The sequence below is a fragment of the Schistocerca serialis genome, chromosome 2 (genome assembly GCF_023864345.2).
Source record: "Schistocerca serialis cubense isolate TAMUIC-IGC-003099 chromosome 2, iqSchSeri2.2, whole genome shotgun sequence".
Taxonomy (NCBI): Eukaryota; Metazoa; Arthropoda; class Insecta; order Orthoptera; family Acrididae; genus Schistocerca; species Schistocerca serialis.
Genome location: NC_064639.1, coordinates 761183191 through 761205081, shown reverse-complemented (window position 1 = coordinate 761205081; position 21891 = coordinate 761183191). Strand labels below are relative to the sequence as shown.

The following is a 21891-nucleotide window of genomic DNA, read 5'->3' as shown; positions in this document are numbered from 1 at the left end:
CATGTGCACTCCACGAGTACTCTGCTACCCAAGTAGCTGCTTTCTTTTTGTAGTGCACATCTGACCTATCAAGAGGAGTCCTAGAACACTACACTTCCCCTCAGCTCGAAACCAAAGGACTCTGGGTACAATGCTGCAAACTGTGAGCTCTACTTGCACCATGAGAGTGAGTCCAGCAGCCTTCACTATTTCTGCCAGATGTCTGCAACAACTGTGAATGTCCTCAGAACTCAAGTGACAGGCATCATTGGTACCAATACGGGCAACGACTTGTACACTACTGCACCCTGCATAGCTGCAGGCGATATCTCCACATCTCAGAGGCGGCTCTCGGCAGACACACTGAGCGCACATTGCGCTTCTTTCCAGCCCTGGACATTATTTCCCTAAGGGGCTCCATAATTCACCTAACACTGGAGCTCCCAATAACTAGTAATTCCCCCTGTGTGCCTGCTCAGACCCTGCTAAAGGAATGGTCACCTGTCTACTCACAGAGTATATGGGTGAGGCCAGATGGCCGGTCTCCATACTGACTCTCCTCTTTGAGTGACCCAACAGTGTAGCAACCCGCGTCTCACCCTGTAGTGAGTACTGATTCCCAATGTCAGGTATGCTGGAAGGTGCCTTGACAGCAGAGCACGTGGGTGAAACAAACGACACCTGACGTGTCCCATGCAACGCACCAGTTACTCTGTTATTGCAATACCCTGAGGCAGCAGCCTGTAGACTGCTAATTGTGACCATAAGTGTCTTCAGCTGTTTGAGAACTCCAGCTAGCACCTCCTGCATCCACACACAGCATGCATACATCCTATCCATCAAACTACTAGTAATTTGAGAATTAAATATGAAAACAAACAGAAAAAGCTAAATATGTGACTCACTAGTCTCCTGGTGCTTCACCAATGGAGGCTGGTAGTTGACTGAGCTGTGGCCAATAGTTACTGGCCATCCAAAAATGAACAAACAAATGATGGCTGTGCAAATACACATGTTACCATTATTAAAATGTGATTCTATACCTCTAAAACATGTAAGTACACGATGAATTTAAGAATTAAACTTCACAACCTCAGAAAAACACAAAAGAATTTAAGAATTAAATGGAGAATACCGAGAAGCTAATATGCTACATGCTAGTCTTCTGGTGCTTCACTCATGAAGGCTGTTACATATATACCATTAGAAAATACTGTCTACGACATAAATTGTTCTGTTTGATTGTATTCATGTTCTCATATTTGAATTAAATCAAACACAGAGTATGCAACATTGAAAAGCATGCTCTTGTGAGACAGCAGTTTCTTCCACCGACCCCTGTAATTATTTGTAGGATTCCAGTTAGCCATTCAGTCAGACAGCTGTCATTATGGTATGGATTTTTGCGAATATATTTTGTCATTATTTCTGAGTGACAGAAGGGTACTAGAGAAACAACCCAAGGCATGCCTATTCACTGATGTCTCATTGTATGTCACACCCACATGTGTAAACAGTTAGCCACAAGCTCCACTCTTAAATGTTCCACAATACTGGGGACCCCCGAGATGGGAGACAACACAGACATATATTTAGCAATGCAGTAGTCTCAAGATTTGTCTAAATGAAAATCAATCTATTGGAACTGACTTGCATTCATTTTGTTGGCAGTCATAAATTGTTAGCAGTCATAAATATTCTATGCAAGCTGTAAATTATGCACATTGTCTGTCTGCCCTTGAAAAAGTTACAATGACTTCAGAGAGGACTTATGCTTATGGAAAGCTGGGCTACACATGATTCTATACCAGTGTAGATCATCTTTCGGCTAGTGAGTGCTGCAGTATAGGGGTGGACACTGACCTGAGGAAGAATGATTTGTCATATTGGTTAATATCATTGTTTGCTGTAATAAGCAAGTCTAACCTTATTCGAAAGGTCACTGTAATGTGCAGTGTTGATGGTGGATCACTCATGCAAGAAATCATTAAGACCAACACCACAATAGCAAGAAACACACACACACACACACACACACACACACACACACACGCACACACACATTCATTTGTAAACAACTTGCTAGCTGACAAATGAGTCTTGGCTACCAAAGAGGCTGCTTCAGCCTTTCTATGCCACTCTCTATTGATTTGTTTTTATTTGTGCATTTACTGATGTACTCAAGATTCATCAGGCCACAATGTGACTCAAAAATGCTTCCTCTTTAGCTGCAAATGTCCCTGAAACTCTTTCACTAACCTGAAGATATTTAATCTCCAGTTCTTCAACTCTAAAGTTGAGGGGGTGGGACTGCACTTTACAGAGACCTAGTTCTTTCACAACAATGGTTCGACAGCTCCCATAACTTTAACTAACCTGAGAAGCAATTTTGGATACTGTCAAATGTCGACTGCCTTCAATGCAATCACAAATGGCATTCATTAATGTTTTACAACCTGTTTTGAACTTCTTATTCCAAGCACACACAAGAAGTCTTGGATGTGTTTCAGCACTGAAAGGTGCTTTCAACCCCATAACATTTCTACTGCTTTCACATCTTCATGAGTAAGAAATTTGACAATGATGCACTGCACAGTTGTACGATGCACCTGTTGCTTAAATATAAGAAGCATATGGTTATGCGAATGCTTACTGTCTCCAATCTTCACCAACACCACACAGAACTCCGCTGCTCTCTTCATCTACAAATATGCAGAATAGAAAGCATCATTAATATCTGATCCGCCCTTGTATCTCTATCAGAAAGTAGAGCCTGTGGTTAACGATGCTATAAAAGGTGCTGTATGAAACAGCACAACCTGACAAAACACCATACAATATAGAAAACAGTTACTCCTTCCAAAATGTTTTTAGTTTTCTCCCGTCATTTGAAAATAATGTTAGAGTACGTCATTTTAAAATAATGTTAGAGTCGATTGCCAGATTTTCATATGGTGTCAAGAACTTTGTCTGACTAGGTGCTAACAACAATTCAACACACAGCCATGCTGGGAAAGCATCAAGTGTTACTTGTGGTAATTAATTATTTGTTGTGGCAATTTTCTAGCATTCTACAACATAAAAGTTGTTCACCATCAGTTTACTGTGATGTGTAGGGTATGGACTCCACGGTCCACTTCAGTATTCCCAAATATACTCAGAGCAAATATTTAATGTGATGAATGTAAAATCAGATGTGTTAAAATGGCAGTCCCTCTTTTTAATGATTTAGATGTTTTCACACAGGAAAAATTACAAATGATTTGTATAAAGGCCTTCAAAGCAGACATAATGGAATATGGGTCATGAAACACAATGGTGGGAGGGAGCAGTGAAGTGAAACTTGGGCGATGATCATTGCAATGATACTGCCTCTAGGTGTATGTACTGGAAACTTCAGAAATTACTGGAATGTTGACATGTAGAAAGAGCAGTCTTTAACAAAAATTCTTTGTCTGCAAAACTGTTTGCCATCACCGTATTTTGTGCATATTTTCACTTAATCTTCCATTTGCATACTGTTCTCCTGAAAATCAGGCACAGCCTTTAGTTATTTATGGTATCAGCACTTTTCCATACCATGTGATCTTCCAGTAGCACAATTAATCTAGACTAGTGCTGTTTCCCCCACCCATTTCAATCTAAATTTTCTTTTCCCTCCTCCACTTTTTCCAGTATATTTGAACATAAATGAGCTCCCTGACTGATAGACTAAAAGTGTCAATATTCTCTTCATCTTAATGCTGCTGTTTCCTGCAACAAACAGATTCTGTTTGAACTGAATAGTCCCCGCCCTTTAACCCTCACCACATTACCTCCCTAGACTACATTTTTCTTCAGCTTTTAGAGACATCAACTGGTTCTCTGAGTTAAAGTTTAATTACTTTAAGTATTCTGTACTGCTATTTTCAAAGTGTTCAGCACAAGGTGTTTTTTCAGTCACTGCCCGTATGTGGAAATTGGGCACTGGTACGCAGAGGTGGGCTCAGTTGGGCAAACAGCTAATGCATGGGCAGTCATTTCTATGTACATGACAAATCTGGTTAGTGAGATAATTATTACTGAGTTAAAACAATTGTAACAATGATTGTTTAACAGAAAGATACAATTCATATATAAAATACTCAAATTATATTGCATTCGTGGAACATGAGGTTGGCCCACTCAATAGAGACTTTTGTGGTTTTGCAGCAGCGTGATTTCCCTATCACAGTACCATTGTACAATGGTTGGAGCAATGATTTGAAGACATCTTTGTGGACCATGATGTGAGAACATTTGTTCAAAGCTTCATGGATGAAAACTGAGTGGGAAACAGATCTTGGCTGTGTGGTCTTGAAGCTGTTGTATCAATTGTGGCTGTTCTGCTATGGATGGCAAGTGTGTGTGTGTGTGTGTGTGTGTGTGTGTGAGAGAGAGAGAGAGAGAGAGAGAGAGAGAGAGAGAGAGAGAGAGAGAGAGAGAGAGGGAGGGGGGGCATTGTCTGCCAGAATATGTGACAGCTCCCCACACATCGTTTCTGCTAAAGATGTTCCAATGTCCAGCTTACGCACTCTGCAAAGGCATAAAAGGGCCAAGGGAAGAGCCTCTGTCCATTTCTCATGGTGGAATGGGAAAGTTGCCTTTAGGGCCCATCCCATTGCTGGCTGGATGTAGCTTCTCACATGATGATGCTAGATGCTACATAAATTGGACTATTCTTGGAACAAAACAGATTTGAATAGGTGAAGCTGATCTGTAGTGATATGGAGGGGGCAACTGTCATGCTGTCTATTTGGCAATGGAGGTCTTTGTTGTTGTTTTGACAGAAATGCTGGTGATGTGTATAGGTTCCACATATTGAATACATCTCTTTACAGCTGTAAAAGATAACTGCAGCTATCAGCAGGAAGGGGACGTATGGGACTGATGTGGACTTGGGATAATCTTGTTGGAGAGCCCTGAAACTGCCCGATATCAGCATGTATATGTCATTCCGTGGTGGCATTGAATACAGAAGCATGCTCTTTTGTGAGCATCTTTTTCAATCAATGGCCACATAAAACGGTCAGTCAGTAACTTGATGGTCAATTTGCTCCTGGGTGTTACAGATTGTAAAAATCATCTAAAGCAGCTTTGCTGTGTTTGGTGAAATGTAGTGCCTTGGTTTCTGCTAACAGATATAGCATCACAGTGTGCTTGACCCCAGAATCTGGGTAAGTCACCATCCTGTGGAAAAGATGGCCAATAAATGCTGCAGCTTTGGATCTGAAATCTGAGCAGCAGCAAGTTCTTTGTAGTCCATGGTATTTTCCAAACCACAGATGTGCAAGAACTAATTATCCCTAAAGTTTTCTGCTCCTTTTATGTGGCTCACATCTGTCATAAACTGGCTGACAAACTATGTACATCTGAATGTCTAGGACACTTGTCAGTGGTGTCCTGGCATGCAAAGACTATTAGTTGGTTGTTGTTACAGTAAATCTCCAGAGCATAAACTTCTATTTGTGCCCAGAAATATTTAACAGCTTCATAAACTGCAAGCATTTCTCTGCCATAAGTGCTCTAGCACTGTCACACTGGTTGCAACTTTTTGGAAAAAAAATTAATGCTTGCCAATATTAGTAGATTTGTTGGTGTAAGGCTACACAGATGGCACTGGTGAGTGAGGGGCACTAGTTAGGCTCACCTTAAGATCACAGAAAGTTCTTCCCATCTTTGTGGTCAACTTGAGGGACTGCCAGCCTGTGGTGCCATGTCCTCCTTGCTTATTTGTAAGCTGCCTCATTGCTGGGAGGTGGCAGTGATAAAAGTTGACCATTTCCAGGAAACATCATTACATCTGGTATTGTATCAGCTTCACATGAGCTTGTAGAGCTTCTGCTTTCTCTAGCAACAGATAAATGCCACATCCTGCAACCATGTGTCCCAGGAAGGTCACTTCTACTTTGCCGATGACACACTTCTTTTTATCCAGTACTAAGCTGAAGTTATGCAGTCACTGATACACTTCCTGCACTTGTCATTCATGAAGCAAGGTGTTTCTTGAGAATGCTAGAATGTCATTAAGATATGCAAATCAAAATGGAAACTCTTTCAGCACTTGATCTACAAAATGTTGCCATATCTTTGTGACACTTTTGGGGTCACATGGCACAAATGAAAATTCAATTACTACCACCGCTGGGATGTCACAGAATGCCACACGTATTTCATTGTATGCTCTGCAGCAGTATATGATGATGAAAACTTCTGTTCCAGCTAATGCACACATAAAATAATCTTGAATGTTTGGTATGTGATATCCATTTGGGACTATTCTTGCATTTAAAACACAATAAACACCACAGTGGTGCCAAAACCGATCCTTCTTGTAAATGAGGTGCAAAGTTGATGATCGCATGCTGTCAGGACAACAGATTATTCTAACTTGGAGCATTTATTCAAATATGACTTTCGTTTTTGTCAGGCACTCAGGGGAAAATACATGGGCATACTATGAAATGAGTTGGCCAGGTGTGGCACATATATGTTACATAGTGTTGTATCTGATGCCGCTGTGGTGTGCTGGTATCCATAAATCAGTCAGACTATTTCTGTGTGGTGTTGCAGGTGTTGGGTGTTCTCTATCCTCTATCCATGCTGTAGGTGAAGTATCCTCATATGCTGCATACTGTACTGCTCGTAATGCATAATGTGCAAGGAAGTCAGTGCCTAATATAGGTTCAGGAATGTTAGCAACTACAAATGTCCAAGTGAAGATGATGGCAAGGCAAATGTCAATTGGTACCTTGTGGGCGTAGGTGGCGGATGCTAAGTTTTTTACAGCTCTCAGGTGTGACTGGTCAACTAGCTATTTTCAGGTGCACACCAGGCTGGAAATGTGCTGACATCTGAGCCCAATGTCAAGCAGGAAGGTCTAGCCTAACAAATAAAGAATGACAGAAATTCCATAATACCAATTTATTTTTCGATATAATACCTGTGTACACTAATACACTTGTGGGTACGCTCAGATAACTTCTGCGAACCATTCAAATAAAAGTTCTTCCAAGCATTTACAGCATCAATCACTGCATCATCATTGTCAAATCATCATTGTCAAATCATCATCCTTTGAGATCCTTTTTTAGGTTTGGGAAAAGAAAAAGTCTGATGGAGGCAAATCTGGAGAATATGGCAAATGGTGTAACAATTTGAACCCATAGTCACATACAGTTTCCAGTGTTGCGAGGACTTTGTGTGGCGGTGCGTTGTCCTGATACAAAAGAACTCCGCGCGCTAATTTTCTGCACCTTTTTTTCATCTCTTCTCTCAAACAGTGCAGAAGGGTGCAGTTGCATGATGCTGTGATAGTTATGCTCTTTTGCAAGTGATCCACCATAATTACCCCTTCTGCATCCCAGAAGACCGATGCCATCACCTTACCGGCTGATTTTTGCACCCGGAATTATTTTGGGGGAGAGTATGAAGGATGTTTCCACTGTTGTGGCTGTTGTTTTGTCTCAGGATCAAAGTGGTGAACCCACATTTTGTCCATTGTCACATACCTTGCAAAAAAGCAGTCTTCATCTGCTTCTAATTGGTGGATGATTTCTTCACAACACTGCACACACTCCCGTCTCTGATTTGCATTCAAGTCTTTCGGGACCCACTGAGATGAAACTTTCCACATTCCCAAAATATAGACAACAATGTCATGAGCACGCCAATGGGATATTCCAAATGTGTTTTCAATGTGCTGCAACACTGTTTGATGATCCTGCAAAATCGTATCACGAATTGCAGTCACTGTTTCATCAGTGGCAATGGTGACAGTCTTTCCGCTCCTTGGTGAATCTTCCACACTCGATCTTCCACAATTGAAGTCGGATACCCAGTTTTTCAGTGTTGCATAAGATGGAGGAATGTCCTTCATTGTATTCTACATGTCCTCCGCAATTTCCCTGGGCATCATTCCCTTAATGAAGACATTCAATCGCAGCATCGTTCTTGATTCTCTCGATATTCACCCTTGTTCTTACACTATGATATACAACACATCCTAGTGGCAAAACTAACGAAGCTGTAGCCATGAAATTTGACTTGCATACCCACAAATGGTCACAATAAAACAGTAGGTGGTTTTGTTTGTGAGAGACACCATGGTAACTAGCTCAGGCTAAAAACTATTCGACCACCCCTTATACTTAAAACCACTGTGATACAGTGGGCTTTGTCAGTGGCCGCAGTATTAGTGAAGGTTGCGTAGATATCATACTGCTGCCACAGATGTACCAATGGTTATGGGTGGTTTCTTTACTGCTGTGTAATGTTGTCCCACCTGTTGCTGATCTCAAGTCCAAATTGTCAACACTTTTTACTCGATTTGTGATCTGTCGCACCTAATCCAGATTCTGATCATTGTTTGGTTAGGTGCATGATATAGTGGATTTTGATGCTCGCCAACTGGACTGACTGTGTTATCAACAAAAATTAATAAATTTGCCCCCAAGTTACTACTGGAGTCAGACCTGTCTGCCCAGAACCTCAACTGAGGAGCATAAACTCCACAGCTCCTCAGAAATGTTTGGCAGGAGGTGGGACATGATGGTCGTGCCAACTGATGTTGTGTCTTCAGATAGGTTTGGCATCTTTTGGTTGGAGTAAGCTGGCACATTGTCTTTCGATGATGTCACAACAACTACTGCTGGCAACTTCAATGCTGCATATATTCTACCAGCCACATTTACAACTTGTATATTGGTTTATCATCATGCCCTACCACTGCTAATTGTGCTTGTGACAGTAACTACTGTTGCCAAATATGCAACAACAATTTGTCCTAAACTGTAACTGTGTCTATCATAGTTTGTAGGTGCCACCAAAATTCTTAAGGGGATTTGTTACCCACTTTTTTCTTTATGTAGTGCTTTTCTCAGCTTTTGGTCTGTTTATTTGGTACAGCAATCAATTAATTCAGGTTTTAAATCAAGGTAAGCTTTATGACATGGTGGGTGCACAATAATATTTGATACCAATGTTGTCACTCGCTGGTCTAAATTTCTGATCACTAACATAAATTTTTCATGATAATTGGTAACTTGGTAGTGCACAAAAATATTTTCCATGACTATGAATCAAATTTGAGGTTGATCAAGCATCGATGGGGCCCATAACTGCAAAAACAATGCAGAAGAACAACTTGAACCATTGGACAGGCAATTCCTTGGTCTTCTACATCTACATCTACATTGATACTCCGCAAGCCACCCAACGGTGTGTGGCGGAGGGCACTTTACGTGCCACTGTCATTACCTCCCTTTCCTGTTCCAGTCGCGTATGGTTCGCGGGAAGAACGACTGTCTGAAAGCCTCCGTGCGCGCTCTAATCTCTCTAATTTTACATTCGTGATCTCCTCGGGAGGTATAAGTAGGGGGAAGCAATATATTCGATACCTCATCCAGAAACGCACCCTCTCGAAACCTGGCGAGCAAGCTACACCGCGATGCAGAGCGCCTCTCTTGCAGAGTCTGCCACTTGAGTTTATTAAACATCTCCGTAACGCTATCACGGTTACCAAATAACCCAGTGACGAAACGCGCCGCTCTTCTTTGGATCTTCTCTATCTCCTCCGTCAACCCGACCTGTGCAGTCACAATATGGAGGGAAAAAATAAATTAAAAAAATAAAATAAATTAAAAAAAAATCACCAGAACAGTCAGCATTTTAAAATCTGGCTTAACATCACCTACTATGGCATAGTGTAAAGACCAAATGCACAGTGGGGTGTAGTTGGTATTGGTGTCTGTGTTTATTGCACACTGTTTCAGTGTTCAGTTGTTAGCACTGTTCAGTGTTTAATTTTTGCAATATACAAAGGGAGAGCTCCAAAATCTGGATTCCACTGCAAACTTCTTGAATCTCGTCACTGATAGTGCACAACTATTTGTGAATGTCTTCCCCTGTCGTGGCACCATATTTAACTGTCCACAAAATAAACTGTCAGCACTTATATTTGTTTCCCCGTTGTTGTGTTGGGGTCAACAATTATATGGGTAAGGTATACCCACAACATAAAATAACATACACAGAATTGAAGTGCATGTAATTACTTTTTATTTCTAGCAACACCGATACACGCCCATAAACAAACACAGGAAAGTTGACACAGTGAGTACTTCAAAGATACTTTTTGTATAGGAGGCAACAGACACTACAGTCAGTTACTGGTTCGATTGTCCCACATATGGATTAATTTATCAATTGTTAATAATCAGTAGACTATACCCCTGTCATTTTAAGTTATTAAAACGTTTGATTACATCTGAAAGAAAGACTATGAGCACACAACAGAGCAAGGCACAACCCAGCTGCCATAGGGCCATCTGGCACACAGTCCAACACCTGTGCCCATCTGGCATGCAGTCCAACACCTCTGTCCATCTGGCAAGGCAGCTGCCCCATAGGGCAGAGTTGAAACAGTCTAACCTAGAAAATCATAATGCAATACACTGAGTCACTAATATGTGTATCCTATAGAACTCCCTAGTATGCTGGAGTAAATAATTATGAGAGACATACTTTGGCCTACTTTCTGCTGTATAAAAACAAGGAAGAAAATCTAAAACAACAGTGAACCTAATATTACAATTTTATGACATATTATACACTTTGTCAATCACATGAATCAGAGATTGTTTACAGAGCATATCCTGAAACTGCCAAAAAATGGGTAAGGTGTAAATTATCAGCCTGGTAGTGAAGCGCTGTACTCTTTAGGTCAATAATACATTTTTTTAGTATGATCCACTTTTAGGTCAAAGAACTTTGTCCAACATTTTTCCAGTGAAGAGATTCCTGCCTGAAATACATTTCTCAAAGAGTCCCAATGTAGCCATCCTAAGCTGCCATGATATCTTAACACAACTCAGAAATTTTTCCAGACACAAATTTATTTTAATGTGGGGATACGTGGAAGTCAGGGGGTGATTGTTTTTAAGTAATTCACCCTTCAAATTGCCCCACTTTCCCACTGTCAAACAACATACTTCATGGCCCACCCAATCTGCCAGATCATTTGTGTGTGCACAAAATAATAGCAGTCCTATCACACTTCCCTGGGGCACTCCTGATGGTACCCTTGTCTCTGATGAACATTCGTTTGAGGAAAACATGTTATTACTTAAGAAGCCTCTGAGCCACTCACATATTTGGGAACTTATACCATATGTTCATACCTTCATTAACAGTCTGCAGTGGGGTACCATGTCAAACGCTTTTCAGAAATCTAGAAATAAGGAATCTGCCTGCTACCCTTCCTCCAGAGTTCACTTTGTATCATGTGAGAAAAAGCAAAGCAGAGTTTTTACACTTTTTTCCAGTCACTTGGGACTTTGCACTTGGCAAGAATTCACGATTAATGCACGCTAAGTAAGCAGCCAATGTTGCAGAGTACATTTTGTAAAAATTAATGCAGGACTGTGTCCAATGGTCAAATGAGGGTATGTTTGTAGTCTTCTCCTGTGTGAATGATTTCTTCAATGCGAAATTTAAAACATCAGCTTTCATTTTGCTATCTTCTTCTGCCACACCACCCTTCGACCTGATTACCGACTTTACACAGGACTAGAATTTTCTCAGGTTCTCAGCCAGATCTTATGCTAATGTATGCTGGTGTTAGAAGTTGTATGCTTTGTGCATAGATCTATTCACAGATGCATGAATTCCTACTAACCTTTGCTTGTCATCATCGCTGGGACTGCAACAGCCTTTGCTTCCTCAGAATTTTCTGAATTTCATTGTTAAATCAAAGTGGATCTTTTCTGTCCTTAATCCACTTATTAGGCACGTACTTGCTCAGAGCACGACTTACAATCTGTTTAAACTTTGCCCATAATTCCTCTATGTCCATCATACTGGAACTAAATAATGTCAATTCATTGTCTAAGTGAGATGCTAACAACTGCTTATCTGCTCTTTCTAGCAGAAAAACTCTCCTACACCTTCTTGACTTATTTATTGACTTTAGTAACCACAGTCACTATGATGACATTATGATCACTAATCCCTCTCCACTGATGCCATTGATAAGGCCCAGCCTGTTTGAAGCCACAAGGTCTAAAATTTTCCATTGCCTGTGGGTTGCTGAACTAGCTCCTCAAGTCAGTTTTCCGAAAATGTGGTCAAAATTACTTCACAGTATTATCTGTCTATACCCTCTGCAAAGAATACAAAGGTGTCCCAGTCTACATATACTTGGCAGGTTAGAGTAACCTTCAACAAGTATTGCATGATCTGGGTATTTACACACTTATACGCTACTGACCATAGACTTTTTCTGAAAGGCTCTAAAACTGTCACAACAGAATATAAAGCCCAGTAAAAACAACTGTCTATCACTTTGTTTCACCTAGACCGGTTACACACAACCAGTAACTTCACTAGAAGGGACAGAATATTTTTGTTAACTGCAGTAAACACTCACGCTCCTATGGCATCTAGTCTGTTTTTCCAATTTCATTCCACTGAATCACTAAATATGTTAGAGCTTCCTACTTTGGGTTTCAGCTCTTGGTCCCAACAATAATTTCAGCTTGGGAACAGATGAATTTGTCCTGATCAGCAGTTAACAAATGCAGCATCCATCTGGCACAAAGTTTTCTCTTAGACAATTACTGATGTAAAACTTACTGTACTCATTTTTTTCTGAAATTCCTATACTATCATGTGTTTCATACATATTCAATTGCCATTATTCAGTATGATATTGGGTATTTTTTCAAAGAGATGTTTTTGTTACAGGTTCATAGCTGATACAATTTCCACAAATAAGTCTTTCTGAACTATAATTAATTTATTTTGTCACAACTAGTTTCAAAACTGCAGCTCCACTGTCAAGACAGCTCCACTGTCAAGAACACTTATTCATAGAAGCCAGACACAAGCTGTCATAATACTACTTGGTACATAAGTGAGAGTGAGAGAGAGAGAGAGAGAGAGAGAGAGAGAGAGAGAGAGCACTGAGAAAGTGTACTATGATTGTAAAACTGACTTGCTCCACAGCAAAGTGAGAGATTGCAAGGACAGTCGATGCAACATGCAACCCACAGACAGCACTACAATGTCTTTCCCCAGTCCTATCCTGCTGTCCCTCTCTCTCCCCATCCCGTGCCTCTCCTATACACCCACTATCCACCCCAGATGAGATTGCTACTCACTGCAGTCAGGCCTTAGCTCCTGGAGACGACACTGGTCATGTGTGTACAAGCTGTGATTTGTGTGAATGTGGGTGGGGTTTCTATGTCTGATGAAGGGCTGAAGGCTCTAGTCAGATGCTTGAATGTATCTGTCCACAACTCAACACTTCTTCTAAGTGGTGAACAGCAAACTATGCTTTGCATATTGTAATTATCATGTTTGTATGTTATCAGAAAATATACAGGACAGATTTCATAATACATTATTGAACAGCTATGATTCATAACAAATAAAAATATGAGATGTGCTCAAAAAGTAATGGGGATTTTTTAATTCCACAGGCTTAATATATACTATATTCATTTTTTAAAATATATCTTGTGGATGCACATGTTCCTGATGCATATTTGCATTTTCAGCTGTTTTGAATATTTAGTTTATTGTTGGTGGTTGAAAAGGTTACATGTATTTTTGGCTGCTCAGCAAATTTTTATGCACAAAAAAGATGGATCAAAGAAAATGCATTAAATTTTGAATGAAAAATGAAATGAAAGCGCAGCACCACATTCAAAATGTGGCAAATCTACTACGAGTAAGATAAGAGTTTACAAGCCCTGGACACCCTAGCACAACAATTACTGATGACAATGTGGAAGAAGTCAAGAAAATTATCCTGGAAAATAGCTGTATATGGAAAATCACTGTATCACTGTCAGAGAAGTTGCTGATGATGCCAAGCAATTTTTTGGATGTTTTGGGCATGAAATGTGTAACAGGACCATTTGTTTCAAAATGGTTGAATTTTGACCAAAAGCATCTTAACTTATAGACATTGCTCAGGAATTGCTCCATGAAATCGCCAACAATCCAGAACCTTTAAAGAAGATTACAACAGGTGACAAAACATGGGTATAGGGGTGTGACATCAGAAACCGAGGCCTAATTGTCCTCATGGAAACTGCCTGAAGAGCCACAACTGAAGAAAACTCGACAAGTTTGATACAGGTGAAGGTTCTTGTCACTGTTTTCTTTTATTACAACGGGACAGTGCATTATGAGTTGCTGCCTTGTGGTCATACAGTCAATAACGAATACTAGCTGGAAGTTGTGCACCATTTTCATGAAGCAATCCGAAGAAAAAGACCAGAATTGCGGCAAAACCACTCTTGGAAATTGCATCGTGATAATGCTCCCTCTTACCCCTCACTGGTTTTTTTGTGATTTTTTGGGAAAAAACAAAACTGTTATGTTGCCTCAGCTACCGTATCCATCAGAAATGGCCCACTGTGACTTCTTTACATCCCTGAGGCTGAAGAAAATGATGAAAGGAGTTTGTTTTTCCATCACTGATGAGATAAAAACAGAATCGCTGAAGAAGCTGAACACCATAATGAAAAGTGAGTCCCAGAAGTGTTTCCAAGATTGGAAAATGCACTACCACAAGAATATTACATCAGGGTTATTTGGAAAGTAAGGAACGATCGATCGCAAAATGGAAAATACAGTGAAAATCTGATGAACCTTTGCACAGATGCATTGGGTACTGTGTCCAGTATGCCCAGCAAGTTCATCGTGTCACTCTTTTCAGTTCTGAGCTCACAGTGAGAATGTAAAGATGGCTAGAAATTAGCGTCTCCCGCCAAGTATGAGGGCCTGGTGAAAGATTTCGCCTGAAGCTATGCAATGCACATAACTTAACTGTCATGCGGTTCACTCTACACGACAATTCTCAGCCGCACTCTTCAGGGCCAATGAAGATGCTCCTGCAGCGTTTTCGATGGGAAGTGTTTGATCCCCCACAATACAGCCCATAATTGGCTACCCCGAGGTTCATCTCTGCTCAAATGAACCGCTGGCTATGAAGACAATATTTTGACACAGACAACGGGCTGCAGTCCAGGGTAGAAAACTGTCGAAAAGTGGCTGTCTTCTATAACAAGGGAATTGAAAAGTTGGCACAACGCTATGACAGATGTCTACGTCTAAGCGGCGACTGTGTAGAGAATTAGCTGGAAGGTGTAGCTAACTGTTGCAAATAAAACAGTTTTGATTTTCACTGTGGTTTCCATTTCATGACCTATCATTCCTCACTTTCCGAACAGCCCTCATATATGAGGGGGATTACTTTGAAGGGGACAAAGCTGACAATGAATAAGTGTACTTTAAGAAAAACAAAAACTGCCATTACTTTTTTATCACACCTTGTACATCACATATAATTTTCACAAATCAAAAATCTGGTCACAGCATCAGTGTGAGTGCACTTTCCTTCTGTTTCCTCTGTGAAGTGCTGAGACTTATACATTTGTTTTGTGACATAATTAATTGATGGTGTGAGGCAAAAGCTTGATAGCTGTGCATGTCACTGGCTCCAGCCCCCCATTTGTTTGAAAACTGGAATAAAAGTGTTCTAGCAAAGTATTGCTCAGTCAGTTATGATTGTCTTTTAATTAAAAACATATACACTATGTAATCAGAGAAGAAAGAGATTCAAAGATATCAATGTTATATAAATCATACGTTAAAGCAAAAGTGAAGAAATTTAGTAAACATTTCACCACAAGAACATAAATGTTTGAGGAAGAGATGTCAGTGTTAAGGTTGAAATGTAATATGATTGCTATGGTTAACAACAGCAAGAAAGATGAAAAAGAATTTTGAATTGAATGGGTAAAATAACTAGCAAACTTTTTAGACTGAAACAATTAAAGAAAAAGGTGAAATGTGGTGAATACTGCCAGGTATGACAATAGAAACTTCTTCAATATTGGGGAAGGTACAGAACAACAAAAATAAATAAGTAAAAATAGGAAATGGGATAAAATGAACTCGACATAGTGGGATAAAGGTTACACAAACAGCCAAGTCAAGCGAGAGATTCAAAGTAGACTGGTATAATCAAAATAAATTTCCAAGTCTACTGGTACAAACATTAACGTGGAATTGAAGTTTCTGAAACTGTATATCTGTGGTACAGTACTGTATATAAATGAAACATGAACTTTAGGTAAATGAGGGAACAAGAAAATGGAAACATTTCAGTGTGGAGCTACAGAAGGATGTCAAAAATGAAGTGAGGATGGGCCCATTAATCACAATATAGTTTTCTTTTCTGCTGTTATTTTTTCTCTCCCCCTTCCTCCCATCTGTCACCATTCAGTAGGATGCACTATGAACTGCAAAAGCAACACTTTAATAAATTCCATGTACATTGGTTCTTCTACTGTTGAAAGAATATGTTCATAATGGTATCATTTTCTGACTTTGATAGGTACAGCTTTTTATATCACCAACAGTTAATTGACAGCAGCTGTCAACATGAAGAATAGTTGCTTCTCATTTGATATTTATTATTGAAATGAAATCTGCATTGGAACACAAACAATATGTGATACTACGTACTCACCTAATCATGTATTCTCCACAGTACAAACATTCTGATGCAATAATACTGTCGATATCAGCCTTCAATTGGTCCCTTGCAGACATGGTTGCTGAACCCAGAGAAACAGCATCATCTCTGCCAGACATACTCTGCAGCTGTCGCTGTGGAATGCATATAAAAATTGTAACATTGGAATGTTCATGAGAAGATAGGATGTGTCATGTCAATAATCAGTGAGAATTAGAATCTGATCAAAATCACCAGTGTGCATGTCACATCTTAGAACTTCTCCAGTCGCCTGAACATCATGCGTGAAGTTTCTGTTGACACTAATGGGCTGTAATAAGTGTCAGTTTGTGTGGAGTGTTTAACTGTGCATGTGTGTATCGTGACTGGGTCCTGCCCTTTGTGAATTTCACTACCACTGGTCATAGCAGACAATAATATGTTCCCACCACAGTGGCAGTCTGCTTACTATTTGAGTACGCCTTAGCTGAGAAGCAGCTGACACTCATTGCTGTAGCGCCATGAGACAGACATTAACTAACAAATAATTTTAATTAGTTTACAATGCTAGTTTTGCATTAACTGGGACTGTAATGTCTCACTGCTTTCCTGTAGATAGTTGCTGTCAATGATCACATGTACAGCGATAGTGTAAGAGTATTGTGTGAAGTGGAGAACTGCACACTTTACAAAGGCCCCTTGAAAGATATTTGAATCCTTGCACTCAGTTCTCAAAACATATCTGTGTTTGTAGATAATAATAAAAATCAGTTCAACTGATCGCAGTATCTGACAAGAAAAGACAGAAGGATAACCTGTTGTACTGTGCTGGGCTGCCCAGCACAGACAGAAAAATGATTTATACATACACTTTTCCTACCTTGTCTAAGGTTCAGAGCAATGTTCTGCATTCTGGTGCTGCTCTACAAAAAGTTTCCAGCAAACACGAAGCAAGAATATGTAGATGTCTCTTGTTCTTTTACATTTATTATTGGAGTTGTACATGACTGAATACTATCAAACAATAGAAACTCCAGATTGGAATATCAACAATATAAGAAAAAGATAGACTTTTACTCACCATAAAGGTGACACGATGCGTTGCAGACAGCCATGACAAAAAGGCACTTACAAATTAGCTTTTGGCCAGAGCCTTCTTCAGAAAAGGAAACACATGCACATTCAGACCAGTCCAAGTTGCCTGAGACGACAGTCAGTGTGCGTGAGGTGTGCTTGCTTGTGTGAATGAATGTGTGTGTGTGTGTGTGTTTTCTCTTCTAAAGAAGGTTTTGGCCAAAAGCTAATGTGCAAGTCTTTTCACTGTACTTGTCTGCAACTCAATGTGTCATCTTCATGGCAACCTATATTTTCCATATATTGTAAATGCTTAATATAATTTATTCAAAATGTGCTTTTACTGTTATTATGAATTAACATTAAATAGCTATAGCTATGCAAATTCCGATTTTTCCATAGGAGTCTTCGCATGACATCTGCATAATGTTTTACAGAACACCATTTTGCAAATTCAGCCACATTTTCTGAGGAAATTCTACTATAAAAATTATTTGATACTAATGATATCTCCAGATACAAACTTTTATTTTATATTAGCATTTTAGTCAACTCTCATTTAAACATGACAGGATGAGTTTTTCCATCACTTTAGAGCTAGTGGGCTAGTCTCTCAATCAACAGCTTCTAGGCGCTTCAGCCCGGAACCGAGCGACCGCTACAGTCGCAGGTTCGAATCCTGCCTCGGGCATGGGTGTGTGAGATGTCAAATGGGTTAGTTAGGTTTAAGTAGTTCTAAGTTCTAGGGGACTGATGACCTCAGCAGTTAAGTCCCATAGTGCTCAGAGCCATTTGAACCATTTGAACCAACAGTTTCTCTAATCATCAATATGTAAGTGACCTTGATTGAGCACATAAAATCTGGAAAATCATTTACTTATACTGTATTTTAAGGATTAAGAAATGAAAATCTTGGCTGGAATATAAACAATGGAATGATACAAGACCACCACCCACCGGATGTGGGAGATGTTGAACCAAGGATAGGTTTTTATGCTTGTGTACATGGAAAATAAGTAATATTTATAAATTAATTTGATTTCTGTATACAGATATGGAATTAGTACTTCTCTAGTTTGGAAATCATTTTTATTTCCAATACACGTAAGGCAGCAATTACTTCAGTGCATTCTCATCTATTATATAACTGACACCAGGTCACAGGAACTGTGATCTCTATTGTTATAAGAAATAAAGAATCACTTCTTTTGTTACCGACTACTGGTTTTGATCTGCACAACAGATCTACTTCAAGTTGGAACAGAAAAAAGAGGCAACAGCAATGAAAATTACAAAAGTGTGATATTACAAACACTATCATCAGAGATGGCAGAATTAGCAACAATCGATTATGAGAACCCAAAAACATCTGTCACCACAAAGTGCAATTGATCAATGAACATTAAATACAGAGGTAGTGGATGGGGTTAATAAAATTTAAAACTGTATGAAACAAATGATCAAGGAATCTCTTTCACACATCACATGACCATACAAAATTTTTTTACGCCATCTGCAACTTTATATTTCATGTTAGATGACATATTGTGCTTTGTGGTGCCAAACACACACACACACACACACACACACACACACACACACACACACACACACACAAATTAAAAAAAAAATTGGTGACTGGTTGGGGGTAAGGAGGATGCTGGGGCAGGGAGGAGGAGGGATAGCTGGGTAGGGGTGGAGGACAGTGAAGTGCTGCTAGGGAGCATGTAGGGATGAGGTGGGGAGAGGGTAGGGGAGCTATGTGCAGTCGGGAGGTTAGAAAGAGGGCAGGGGAGAGATGGGGAGGGGGGATTATGGAAAAGGAGAGATGTAAAACGACTGGGTGCGATGGTGGAATGAGAGCTGTGTAGTGCTTGAATGGGAACACGGAAGGGGCTGGACGGGTGAGGACAATGACTAACATAGGTTGAGCCCAGGAGGGTTACATTAACTTCAGATATATTGTAGGGAAAGTTGCCACATGTGCATTTCAGAAAAGCTGGTGTTGGTGGGAAGGATCCATATGGAACAGGCTGTGAAGCAATGATTGCAATGAAGGATGTCATGTTTGGCAGGTTGCTCAGCAATGGGATGGTCCTTTTGTTTCTTGGCCACAGCTTGTCGGTGGCTATTCGTGAGGACAGACAGCTTGTTGGTTGTCATGCCCACATAAAATGCAGCACAGTGGTTGCAGCTTAGATCGTAGATCACATGACTGGTTGCACAGGTAGCCCTGCCTTTGATGGGATAGGTGATGTTTATGAACGGAAGGGAGTAGGTGGTAGTGGGGGGGATGTATGGGTCAGGTCTTTGATCTAGGTCTATTACAGGGATATGAGCCATGAGGTAAGGAACTGGGAGTGGGAGCTATGTAGGGATGGACTAGTATACTGTGTAGGTTTGGTGGACAGTGGAATACCACTGTGGGAGAGGTAGGAAGGATAGTGGGAAAGACATTTCTCATTTCAGGGCACAATGGGAGGTAGTCGAAATCCTGGCGGAGAATGTAATTCAGTGGCTCCAGTCCTGAGTGGTACTGAGTTATGAGGAGATGGTCCTCTGTAGCCGGACAGTGGGACTTTGGGAGGTGGTGGGAGACTGGAAAGATAAGGCATGGGAGATTTGTTTTTTTGCAAGACTGGGAGGATAATTACAGTCTGTGAAGGCTTCAGTGAGACCCTCAGTATACAACCTCTGACAATAAAGTTCGTCAGTAGTCTTGTAATATTAACGTAGATGAACTATGAACTACAGTTACCTTACTGTCCTTCGAAATAGTCACCTCCCATAACTATGCACTGCTGAGCTCTGTGATACATGTCCTGGAAACTTTGCACCAAGTCTTCCTTTGGGGTGGTGTTCAAAAGCCGCATCACATTTAGTTGGATGTCAGGAATATCACCAAATCTCTTTCCTTTCAAAGCAAGTTTGAGTTGAAGAAATAGGAAGAAGTCTGGAGGGTTGAGATCCGGCGAGTACAGTGGATGTTCAAGTTGCACCACCCCCTTTTTTGCCAAGTACTGTTTGATGATATAGGCTGTGTGTGGGCGAGCATTTGCACCACCCCCTTTTTTGCCAAGTACTGTTTGATGATATAGGCTGTGTGTGGGCGAGCATTGTTGTGAACAAACAACTAGGAACACTGTTGTGTGTACTGGGATCATATCCTGTGTAGACACTGCATGAAACGGGTCAAAATTTCAATGTACCATGCAGCATTCAATGTCGTTCCCTAAGGTAGAAATTCCTATCAAGAAAGGTGATGAGCTTTGTTTTGATGCGTGATATTTTGGCTCTAACCTTTTCCTGATGAAGTGATGTCAGAGAATGCCATTTCATGTTTTGCCATTTCATTTCAGGATCGTACCAGAGACACAAGGTTTCATCATTAGTGACAATATCGTTCAAAAACTTGGGTATTGCATCCACCATTTTGACAAAACCCTGTGAAGCCTCTAAACAGGCCTGCTTCTGATCATCAGTCAAGTGATGTGGCACAAGACAGCCGGCCGAAGTGGCCGTGCGGTTAAAGGCGCTACAGTCTGGAACCGCAAGACCGCTACGGTCGCAGGTTCGAATCCTGCCTCGGGCATGGATGTTTGTGATGTCCTTAGGTTAGTTAGGTTTAACTAGTTCTAAGTTCTAGGGGACTAATGACCTCAGCAGTTGAGTCCCATAGTGCTCAGAGCCATTTGAACCATTTGGCACAAGACAACAACTCGTTTTCCTCCTGGGTAAGGCTTTATTGCACAGATTCACATTTTATCTACAGTTCATCCGCTTTCATGAGCACAGTTAATTGATGGTCATTCATGATTAATGTCCTCACTTTCTCAATGTTTTAGTCACTGACGGCAGTCGCTGGTCATCCACTATGGGGATTCTCAGAAACAATTTTCCGGCCTCCTTGAAAACAGGTGAACCACCAGTACACACACTTCATGGACAGTGCTTGATACCCATAAAATGTACTATCATTACATGCATTTCTTTCAGTGTCTTGTCAACCTTAAAACAACACTTTAAATTGATCCTTTGCTCATTCATTGTCCTATTCTCAGTTCAGAACCACCGCACCAAACAAGCACTTCATCTGACAGGTCTAACATGGAACACACACGATGCGCAAATGTATTACGGTGAAGCCAGATTGTCAACACCGGCCACTATGCAGTTGCAGCATTGTGAGTCACTAATGTTGCTCAATTGACCATTCTGACTTCATTCACAGAACTTTATTGACAGAGGTTGTATTCCAAGAGGGACCGCTCATCACTGCAGATGCAACA

The 21891-nt window shown here is 40.5% G+C and overlaps 1 protein-coding gene across 2 annotated transcripts in view; it reads right to left on the bottom strand.

The window, feature by feature from the left end:
• Positions 1-21891, bottom strand: part of LOC126457972 (vacuolar protein sorting-associated protein 18 homolog) — a 260426-nt gene that overhangs the window by 2967 nt on the left and 235568 nt on the right. For both annotated transcript variants that reach the window (XM_050094731.1, XM_050094732.1), the window contains one exon: positions 16544-16683. In XM_050094731.1, coding sequence (XP_049950688.1) covers positions 16544-16683 — 140 coding nt within the window. The remainder of the gene's footprint in view (positions 1-16543; positions 16684-21891) is intronic.